Source organism: Suillus clintonianus (genome assembly GCF_016758775.1).
Source record: "Suillus clintonianus strain FC179 chromosome Unknown DEU56scaffold_27, whole genome shotgun sequence".
NCBI lineage: Eukaryota > Fungi > Basidiomycota > Agaricomycetes > Boletales > Suillaceae > Suillus > Suillus clintonianus.
Genome location: NW_024539251.1, coordinates 241120 through 251563, shown reverse-complemented (window position 1 = coordinate 251563; position 10444 = coordinate 241120). Strand labels below are relative to the sequence as shown.

The following is a 10444-nucleotide window of genomic DNA, read 5'->3' as shown; positions in this document are numbered from 1 at the left end:
CTCCAGATACATCTTAAATGCATGATGCACGAAAAGCCTTCGCAACCAAGCTTCAAACTTTGCTCCACGCAGCATTTCAAACCCACGATAGTGTTTCAGCGCATTAGTCGCTCTGAAGATCAATGCTCCATCACAGTGCTATAGCCATGTAACTACATTGATGGCTGGCGCCCATCATGTGAGCGTAGCATTTTGATGTAGTTTGATAATGCGGCCAGATTCACAGCGAACCAAGCTGCGGGCGCTGGGTCCATCCTAGGCAGGCGGGGATTCAAAGCGGATCAGCAAAATATATACAACCGGTTTCGACATTCCAGACGTAGGACATAGCGAAGGTGATACGTGACGTGCATGGTGTCAGCAACTGACTTTCGAAGGTGCAGTCATGGATGTCGAAAAACACCTTTCTGGTATTGTTCTGGTACGTCGCTAATCATCATGACAGGCTAGTAAATGAGCGCTCGAGCCACTGCCCGTTCTTATCTCGACGCTGAGCGACGTGGTTTATTTCGAGTCTCCTTATATCATCATCATATGGACGCAAGGAACTCATTTGAATAGTACGATATCACGGGAGTTCGGATCATGAACCTACTTCCCCCGTTCTAATCGATTTTATCGAAAATAGTTGCTGTGATCAATAAAGATTCCGATTCAAGGGGCGGATATCCAGTCTGATCGCTATAAAAGTGCTGGATGGTGGTATGTCTACACGAACTCTATACACTCCATCCCGATATGACTTACGTCTCAAATGATCCTGCTTGGTGGCCGTTCATCAGTTGTGTCCGTCTTGACGGCTATTTTGTAGGTGCGTAAAGAGCAAATGGGATGATGATGCTGACGTCTCACTGTCATTGGCTGCGGTTTCGCAGCTGCATGCTCTGTTGTGGTGGTATATGATTGGGGTGAGCGAGATGATTTTTTCGGAGGGGATCATTGATATATGTATACGGCATTCAAGCATTAACTTTCAGAAAAGAGGTAAGTTGATGTTATGACCTGCGCAGCCATCTTACTAAGAATGATTTAACAGTGCGAACTGATCTGGGTGAGCAAAATCCTATATCAGAAGCAAAAGAATAACGAAGCTGACTTGGGGCAGAGGCAACGCTGGTCCTTCATGACATTTCTTTATATCTGTGTACGTTATGTTATGAGCGCAGTTGACACGACATGCTGACTCTATGGTATGCTAGGTGCGCTACATTGGAGTACTATTTTCTGTGTGCGTTTGCAAGGCCAACAAGTTGACGCTGCACTGTGCTGATAAGCCATATCTCACAACTAGCGTCATCATACTATGTATGTATCCCTAAATACACTGTTTTTGTTTCTTCTGACTGGCGGCATGCAGTAAATGTCCCAGGCCCAATGACAGACGTGGTTTGTATTTGGTACCGGTGCCCAAGATTCCTATTCAACTACTAACTGCACTCCTACACAGGGGTGAGTGGTATTCTTGGACAGCTTAACGGTTCAACATAACGACTGCAACAGCTGTGAGTTCGTTTAAAGTACTCGAATCTACCAATGCATAACTGGGTCTTTCAGGCAACACCCTTCAATTCATATGGACATGGACGCCTGTGGCCGTCAATGCCATGTTGGGCGGTGAGCTCACCTGCGGTGCCTTACCTTACTGAACTTGACTGAAATACGGGCGTGCAAGCCATCATGATGACTCGCATACATGCCATGTATGGGCGATCCAAGAAAATGCTCATCTTCCTCGTTGCACTCTTGCTGGCTTCCACGATCGCCTCTGTAGTTATGACAGTAATGACAAGCATCGGTTCTTCATCGGGTATGCTTTGATTGAAAGTCTTGATCAGATGAAACTCATGGACAAATTCCAGAGGAACATGTGCTTTCTGGCATCCCTATGTGTATTTTTAAGCTTGGCACATATGGGATAAATCTGTATTTTGAGAGTTTGATATCCACCGCTGTATGGGAATTCCTCGCCTTGTTTCTTGCACTCTGGATTGTCATAAAACACTTCCGCGAACTGCGACAATCACCGGCAGGATCGACCATTGGGGACTGTTTCACGGTGTTGATAAAAAGTCACGCATTTTACTTCGTAGCGTGAGTCCGGTTATTTGGATGTTGTTATCTTGTTTCACTGAAGTTCTGTACGTGCTAGCTTTGCTGCTGTGGCTTGCTTGAGCCTTGGAAACATGTCTCCAGAGTTCCTCGTGCGTCTGTTTGTGACAGATGTCTACATCAGGCCACTCATCATTTCCATAGTACTCAACTTCCTTGGGAACTGCTGTCTATAATGGCATTCTTGACTTTACCAAGCTGTTGCAGATGTTTGTGCTGGGACCACGTTTGATCCTTAGTGTTCGGGAATATTACGCCAAGCTCGTGGACAGGTCCGACGAAGGAACAAGGATGGCATCCATTGTTTTCCAGACCGGAGAAGTGTTGACTGGCGGAGATGTTTAGCATGGGACATGATCCAAATGATCAACCATGGTCCATGGTACTGTGCGGGGAACATTTAGACCTCTCAGTTTTGTTGTGGTATTCATTTGGAGCCTCGTTGTTGTAATTATTTTGCATTCGAAGCAATGGGAGGAAAAGAGCCTCATCGTAGTATTTATTTCGAAGTGATTTGGAAGATTAAAAATGGTCTGTGCACACAAAAATTTGATTATATTGTTCGAAGCAGTACACATAGGATAGAACACATCACAGGATATCAAAACGGGAATGGCGCAAAGTACCTTTGCTATCAATATATTACTCAGTCAGTATATCAATATAAATCATAGTCAATGATAGTGAGACGTCAACATCGTCATCTCACTTGCTCTCTACGAACGTACAAAAGAGCTGGAAACACGAGCATAACCGATGAACGGCCAACCGGGATCATTTGAGACCAGGGACATATCGGAATGAGGCGTGTGGAGTTCGTGCAGACATATCGCCGACGGTCCACCATCCATGGCCAGTGCTTTGATAATGTTCTCACGAAAAACGAAAGGAAATAAGGAGTAGTGTGAGAAGCCTTTGTTCGAAGGAAAGTTCAATGTTGGATCTGAAACGTGATGGAACTGAACCCCTTCTCCAGAGGTTCTGCATTTCATTGGTAACCATGTAGTCATCAATCTAGCACGGACCAACTATAGAATTTCATCATGTCAAAGCTGTGTATTGACACGTACCGGCGGGATGATTGGGTGGGCGCAGTCTAGTTCCCACAAGACGTAGTGCTTTTGAGGGAATTCTGACATCAATGGAGCACCTTCAAAAGTCAAGGCTATGCGACGGCGTAGCAGATCAGATCTAACTCACATTATACAGGGCGGCAGCGAACAGATTGAACAACAGACTCTTCATCAAATCCAAATACATGCACTCGCTTAACCCCTCCAATGGGGGTCCTCAATTGATTCTAGTTTGGCCATCACTAGTACTCTCTCGATATTTGCTTAGGACGATGTTCTCATCGCTTACTCCCTTTGACGCTGTGATCGTGTTTGCCAGCCAGCATCTGTTTCCGGTCACAACTCGCACCTCGTCAACTTTAACACGACATTCGACACGTGTTTCGATACCCATAGGTGGTTCAACAAAAGGAACCACACTAGCTTACGGTGAATGGGGAGCTCGCATCAAGGGCATGGACATTCGTTTTCGCGCGAAAAAAGCTTGCAACTGCTGAGCAAAAATAACGGTTGCAAGAGTCTATCCTTGATACGTCAGTTTGTGCAAGATCTGCGATACCTTCGTTTCGTTGCATGAAGTTTGACTCATATCTTCAAGGGAAACGAAATTCGTATGGGTAAAGGAAAGGGACGTTCAAGTTTTGGGCTACTCAATTGGTAAGTTCTCGCTTCATGAGGCTCATCCATTAGCGTACCCGCCGGTCGCGTCATATTTGAGATTGGAGGGATGCCAATATGAGAGGAGTTGGCACGCGAAGGGAGGAATTCCTACCTTTCCAAACTCACCCCTTCACAGCTTTACGACAAGCTTTCAACGATAATGAAACTCGTCACGCGCTCGACGCCTCCACCAAACTTGGACATCCAGAACCCCCCACCACCCAACTTTCATCTCCCGCAGCACAGACAGTGGAGACCTCGTAGCGTTCTTTCGTTCACTTTACAATGCATTCATATTTTGATTACAAGGTTTTGTACAAATTGGATTACTGTGTGTCCGTTGCTCAAGGTAACCCCCTCCCACTGTTGATCGCATTAGCCACCTGGCTCGTATTCGGGCGGTTGAACGCATATCTAAAAAAGACGTAAGGAACCCCGCCCCATCAGAAACGCATACTCACCGCTCATAGCTGTCCAGATACAGCTCTTCATCACTGCAAGTCTTCTTAAACGCTGGATGCTCGAAAAGTCTCCCCAACCAAGCTTCAAACTTTATTCCACGCGGCATTTCAAAGCCACGATAGTGTTTCAGTGCGTTAGTCGCTCTGAAGATCCCTGATCCATCACGGCCTTGAGTGCATTCCATCACATGAACAAGGAGAACAAATACCCACACGGTGCGACAACGACGTCCGCCCATCCTAAATCGCCACCTTCAACCCAAAGCCCCGTCCCCCCTACCTCTCTTTCTGCGCGCTCAAAAAGCTCAACCAATGATTCAATAGCTGCATGAAACTCTTTCCCTCCGGAGATTTGCGCCTCTGGGTCTTGAGCTTGAAGGTACCTGTAAAACGCAGGCACAAGCGTTCGGCTGATATGATCTGATTGAAGGCGGACAAGCGCTTTCGCATCTGCAAGAAACATGGTTTGTGTATGTGAGCGCTTTCAACGCTTTGTTGGGTTTCACCCACATGGATCTGTTGATGGCGGGAAGAGACTCTTATGCGTATATTTTGCAGCGATACTTTATCATCGCCATGGCCATCAGCTTTGTGAACAAACATTTAGATCTTTGGGATGAGCGCACTCTTCGAGAAAGTCAAGGATGACGGTGCTTTCATTAAGCGCGCGAGGCGGATCGAAAGCGTTGAGCATGAGCGCCGGTACTAAACCTTTTGGCGAGACGTTTAGCAGTTCTTGTGGTTTTTGGTAGGGATCGACTTCATCTGATATCCATCAATGCACGCATATAGTCAGTGTCAATGTCATGGGTTAAGGGGTCGGCACATCAACTCACAGTACTACATCATCACGCTCATTAGTCTTCTTTTCACTCAAGTGCGACTCATGGCAAGACTCGCTTACCTTGTACGGAATCTGAAGATATTCCAGCGCAGCCCATACACGTTGTACGAATGGGCAGAAACAGCTTGCGAAGAGGGTGATGTCTTGGTCTTGGGCGTGTTGTTCGGCAGTTTGGAAAGCTGGTCCGGTGCATGAGCGGTGGTAGGATTTGCCGGAGTCGGTCATCGCTGATATGGGTGTGGTTGGTGATGGTGGGTGGTTAACTGCGATTGAACGTCAGTATCAGTTGCAATTGGAATGGATGCGAACCCCTGGTTTTGTGGGGCCCCAGATTACCAACTTGGAAATCAACCACGGAGAAGCATTAGGATTGGCAAAGCAAAGGCGATAGCACCAATATTAAAGATAAGTGCTATGTATAGCTTATACATTACAATTGGGCGTATGCCATGTAGCGACTTTGCCAGACTTTGTTTACGAGGAACAGGAGCACCTAGTGGAAGAAGCGCAAGGCAAAGACAATAGCTACGTTGATGGTCAGCAAACTTGTAACAAACGTCGAAGTCTACAGTGACGATCAGCACGATAACGAAACAAAAGAGACGCAAAAGTCCCGGGTGAACGTCCACTATATTCTCGGGCACCAAGAAAACCAGCGCGTTCATCTTTCTCGCAATAGTATCATCAAACGCATATGTCAAATATTTAATGTTTGGATACTTTTGAATGTTTCTTTTAGATTCTGAATCTCCGTTGGAGATGCGGCGGTGATTAAACAGAGTAGGTTGTGGAATCGGAGAAAACCTCGTCGGATAATCGGTCAGATAAATCCAAGGATCAGGCACTCCCGCTCCTGTCTGATATCAGTGGAGGCGGAGGCAGATCGGCGACGCGGTTGGACTGTGCCAGTGACTGATCCTGCGCTCCGAGTCAGTCTGGAATGTGTTCGATAGTATCGTGTTGTACGCCTGACTGAATCGTTGGTCAATCTACAAAGAAAACCTTTAGATCGAGCTGGGGCACATGAGACTGTATACGTTAAAGAACGTGTGTGCTCACAAAATTGATGCATAAGGTAGGCCGCAGAAAAACCTAATCACTGACTTATCCTATCACCTTCCTGCAGCTGACTCAAATTCAATTAAGGTACTCGCCTATGACTAGATCCAGCTGGCGAGATGATGTCAAACTTGAATGGTGAGTCCATCGCACAAGTTTTCGAATGTATTGCTGCGGCTTGCTCGACGCCAACTTGAGCCTATGATAGCGACGAGCGTGAAGGTAGGCACTTCTCGCTCACCCTCTACGTCGTCGCCGACCACGACCGCCTCAAATCTGTTGCAACACGTCACCCTCTCTCCGATCAAGGGTTTACTGAGAAAGCTTCATCATGATAGATTATCGGATTATCAGTGATTGCCAATTTATTCATGGCAAGTCATCCCACTCACCTCGTGCTCAGCCATTGTGACAAAAGCCGCCACCATCAGGCTGGCACTTGCAATTTATTTTACCTAAACATTCGCTTCGAGCAATTTCGCTTGCGCTAATGCGGCACAAGAGTGCTTCTGACTCCTATGCTTGGCACTTCCTTTACAAACAGAACTTACCTTCCAACGATTTCGCTTGTGAGGAACGCTCGCTAATGTAGCACAAGACCAGTGGCTCGCCCCAACACTTCATTTCACTTGTTTGTCAATATGGGGTAAGGGGATTTTCTTACTGTTCAACATCTCTCCCCACTGATGGACCTTGATGGGCCCGCGAGGCCTTAATGAGCCCAATCATATAAAAGACAGCCTTACTGGACTACTGGTTACAGCATTCAAATCTCTTCAACTTTCCACAATCAATCTCTAGTGCACTTTGTGTTTTACGACTCGGATCCCGCAATGTCAACCATCTATCTCAGAAACTTGAATTTTCGGGCGTGAGTGTCTTTGCACCCGGATTGCATTGTCCTCACTTTTTTACCCGACCGTCTCACAGCAATGACCTCGGGAGAGAATCGACCCTTCTACTCACTTTCGGCAGCAACATGGATGGCATATACCGAGACTATTTCCCTGTAGTTTGGCGGTAAGTACCCTCAGTTTCGCCTGCGATTACTCCAAACCTTGCGATATCACAGGGTCACCACATTCGGAGCGCAGGGTGGGTGTGCCTACACCTTTGCTGCGTAGTTGCCAACTCACACACAATTCTCGTCTCAGGCCAATTCATGGTGTCGGCGAAATACACCAACCAGTAAGACAAAGGACCAAATTATGCTCACCAACATTGCTGATTTAACTTATAGGCTCGTTTTCACCAAACCACAGGTCCAAAATCTGCAAATCGTTGGTTCTGCAGCTACTGTCAAGATCGACGTGAGCCACTCTCATCTACTCTGTGACTCCTAGCACCAATGCAAGAAATCACGCAGTACGGCCAACAAACCACACTGACTCAGGCCGGTGGTGGCTACTGTTTCGGTGTAAGTCTAGTTTTCATCGATTTTTTTTCTTAACCACTCAAGAACAACTCGTGTAGGCCCCTGAGGCAGGTGCGGATGATTACATCAAGGCCTTGAATAACACTGGGAAGAATGAGGCCATGGCAATCGGTTTGTGATCGCCATTTTTTTCTTTTGTTTGACCTCGATGAATTCCACATCCAGGCTTTGCAAACGATGATTATATGTCTACACCTACGTTGTACTTCGGCGATATTGGGTTCGAAATCATCTCTCTACTTCTCCTCCACCGAACTCACAGTGCAACATACAGAAACAACAGTAACATTACCGCACAGTTCACTCCAAAGCTCCGTGCCTACATTACCACGTATTATCAAGAGGGAGAGATCTTGAGAGCTGAAATCCAAGCCCCTGTCATCTGGGAACGGGATCTTGCCGATCTTGACGAGTCCACTACCTGGAACCTCACGATGGACGCAAACACTGGAAATTACGCGATCACTCAGGTGTGATGAAGGAATGAAAATCGGTGTACCACAGTATCTGTTGTCTGAGGTCCGTATCTTAAATTTCGTAGAATCTTCATTTGGAATCCTGACAGTATGAGTCACTCAGTTCCCAATTGGTCTTGTATAACGTCGCTTGTATCTCATGTATTGGCTCTGAATGGTAGCAACTCTATAGCATTGAATTCATTTTTACCTATATTGCATCGAACGAGATCTTCTTGACTTGAAAGCGCTCGTATCCGACTCTGAAGATGTTGCAAGGAGTGACATCAGAATCAAGGGGATCATTTATCCCGGCTATGTGCATTAATGTGCTTTCCCTCTCCTTTCAAATAGTATTCGTCGCGCTTTTAGATGATCTTCAGAGCGCACTTCATTTCACACGTGTAGCTCTATTCTACTGACTTCTGTTATTCGCTGGTACGTCATTTGATAATGTTGAAAGCGCTATGAGATAAACCGAGGTTGAGCTGATCGTGAATGAAGGTGCTACTTATATGTGAGTGAAGCAGCGCTGTTGGCCTTGCTGTCGGAACTGGAGCTAGTTGGAGGAAGCTGAATTCTCCATACAGCCATCTATCTCTCGCACAATGTCATGGTTTCTTGTTCGTCAAAAGGCTCGAGGCTGGGTTAGGTGTTGAAGGGGTTTGCGATGAAGGCGAGGTCTCCGAACCACAGATCCAGAGGCGAGATCTTGTCAAATTCTTGGAGGATGATGAGGCTATTGCGCAAGTTGTTGAATACGTTGAACACTGTAGGCTCGACCCCGAGCAAATTGAGACATAGCGTGAAGGCACGTACATCGCGCTCTCCTTCCGTGTATGTTGTCTCTAGTATATCATGAATCAGATATGAACCAAGAAGTTTGGATGATGGACGTACATTCGTTTCCACTCTGCGGCTTTTAAATGGTAATTGAACCAACAGAGTAGAATTTGATCTTGCGCCAACTGTAGGAGGTCGTCGATAGGGCTGACGCATAAATTCCACTCTCGTTGAGATTAAAGAACACGGTCCACGATCCCTGGTCTCATCGCTTCCAGAACATCGAGGAAGAATAAGGCGGTGGTGATAACTAGATCTTTGAACGATCAGATCGTACGCCGGGTGAACCTTTGTGTGATTGCGTTGGCCCACTTGAACATGTCTATGTCGTTTCCGGTGATGTTTAACCTGTGATGAACCTGATTAGTTGCCAGACAAGAGCGAGAACGAGTGTCTTAGACTTGTGGAAGCATGAACGATATCAGCGCCCTGAATGCCAATGAGGTGTGATTTCCGATATATTCCTGCTCTTCTTCATCAAACATCGTCGGGCGCGTGGTTTGTGGACCGCTTTTGCGAAACACAGCGCCATACTGCAAAACCAGGTAATATCTTATCAAGTGCTTGGAAATAGTGAGTCGAGCCACCACGTAAGTTTTCAAATAAGTTGAATATTGCTGGCTTGACACCAATCGAGTTGAGCCATAGTGAAAAGACGCGCGCTTCACACTTGCCCTCTGCATCAAAGTCTTTCACGGCGCCATAATTGTTGGCTTCCTGATAATCAAAAAGACTTGAGGATGGGCTGTTGAAGAGGCTTGTAAACAAGGAGAGGCCAAGGCGGAGATTACCGGAGACGAGGGATGAAAGCATGAGGTACTTACCACTTGTGACAGCCTAAGGATTTTGGTGTTTTGGAAGCCTTGTGCTGCGCTTTGCCAGGCGTCTTTGGTTTTGGGAGGTAGGAAGGAGCATTGATCAGGTTCAAAAGCATGATACAGCTCTTGCTGTTGTTGACTCTGTAGATGACAGGTGTAAAGAGAATCGATAAACGCAGGTGAGTGCATGCCTTCGTTTCCACCTGCTGCTTTCAAGTGACAGTTGAACCAAAATTCGACCTAGCGTCAACTGTAGGAGGTCCGAGTCGCCGATCGTTTCGACAGCCGATACAGTCCAGGGCCTCGGGTCAGATGAAAGTTGATATGGTCTCCGTGAAAGAAAAATAAGTCAGGCCAAATTTAAAAAGAGACCCTGGCGCAACAACAATTTCAGGATGTGTACTACTCGCCTCGAGGGAACGTTAATCATGATGAACACTTGAACATTCGAACATTATGATTTGACCAGGCTGCTCTTGCGCATGCGTGACAATGTCAGGCTGTGACACGGTTATCCATTAGTAAGGCGAGGAAAGTTATTTCGGCTCACTCAACTATCATGTTTGTATGTCATCTGTCACGGTTATCTTGCATCTCATCAAGGCTGAGCGCTGAGCGCTGAATGGCGTGGTTGTATCAAGGCCTAACAATGGATCCTGTTCCTTCACTAGCTACCCGCTGTGAATT

At 46.5% G+C, this 10444-nt stretch overlaps 4 protein-coding genes across 4 annotated transcripts; 2 read left to right on the top strand and 2 right to left on the bottom strand.

Annotated features, from left to right (window-relative positions):
* Window positions 1-3451: 3451 nt before the first annotated feature.
* DEU56DRAFT_797764 (uncharacterized protein) lies at window positions 3452-3955 on the top strand (the record flags this gene model as incomplete). The annotated part of the gene is made up of 1 exon (XM_041352958.1): window positions 3452-3955. The coding sequence occupies one exon, from the start codon at window positions 3455-3457 to the stop codon at window positions 3677-3679; it is 225 nt and encodes a 74-aa protein (XP_041209545.1). The 3' UTR covers window positions 3680-3955.
* A 203-nt stretch (window positions 3956-4158) lies between these two features.
* On the bottom strand, window positions 4159-5562 carry DEU56DRAFT_286621 (glutathione S-transferase). The gene is made up of 8 exons (XM_041345483.1): window positions 5484-5562; window positions 5208-5410; window positions 5140-5143; window positions 4930-5068; window positions 4814-4866; window positions 4517-4753; window positions 4304-4457; window positions 4159-4256 (listed from the first exon to the last, which is right to left on the bottom strand). The coding sequence occupies exons 2-8, from the start codon at window positions 5370-5372 to the stop codon at window positions 4187-4189; spliced, it is 822 nt and encodes a 273-aa protein (XP_041209544.1). The 5' UTR covers window positions 5373-5410; window positions 5484-5562; the 3' UTR covers window positions 4159-4186.
* A 1388-nt stretch (window positions 5563-6950) lies between these two features.
* On the top strand, window positions 6951-8212 carry DEU56DRAFT_286675 (uncharacterized protein). Its single transcript, XM_041345484.1, has 9 exons — window positions 6951-7077; window positions 7137-7226; window positions 7279-7301; window positions 7361-7394; window positions 7447-7516; window positions 7573-7623; window positions 7680-7752; window positions 7807-7861; window positions 7916-8212. The coding sequence occupies exons 1-9, from the start codon at window positions 7040-7042 to the stop codon at window positions 8115-8117; spliced, it is 636 nt and encodes a 211-aa protein (XP_041209543.1). The 5' UTR covers window positions 6951-7039; the 3' UTR covers window positions 8118-8212.
* A 1204-nt stretch (window positions 8213-9416) lies between these two features.
* DEU56DRAFT_755230 (uncharacterized protein) lies at window positions 9417-9752 on the bottom strand (the record flags this gene model as incomplete). Its single annotated transcript, XM_041349899.1, has 1 exon — window positions 9417-9752. The coding sequence occupies one exon, from the start codon at window positions 9750-9752 to the stop codon at window positions 9417-9419; it is 336 nt and encodes a 111-aa protein (XP_041209542.1).
* Window positions 9753-10444: the final 692 nt, after the last annotated feature.

Excerpts from the sequence above, each read along its gene's own strand:
- DEU56DRAFT_286621 (XM_041345483.1), bottom strand. The coding sequence starts at position 5,372 with ATGACCGACTCCGGCAAATCCTACCACCGCTCATGCACCGGACCAGCT. Across the intron at positions 4,754-4,813 it reads CCCGCCATCAACAGATCCAT|ATGCGAAAGCGCTTGTCCGC; the intron begins GTGGGTGAAACC and ends TGTTTCTTGCAG. Across the intron at positions 4,257-4,303 it reads TATCTGGACAGCTATGAGCG|ATATGCGTTCAACCGCCCGA; the intron begins GTGAGTATGCGT and ends CGTCTTTTTTAG.
- DEU56DRAFT_286675 (XM_041345484.1), top strand. The coding sequence starts at position 7,040 with ATGTCAACCATCTATCTCAGAAACTTGAATTTTCGGGC. Across the intron at positions 7,395-7,446 it reads TCGGCGAAATACACCAACCA|GCTCGTTTTCACCAAACCAC; the intron begins GTAAGACAAAGG and ends TTTAACTTATAG. Across the intron at positions 7,624-7,679 it reads GTGGTGGCTACTGTTTCGGT|GCCCCTGAGGCAGGTGCGGA; the intron begins GTAAGTCTAGTT and ends CAACTCGTGTAG.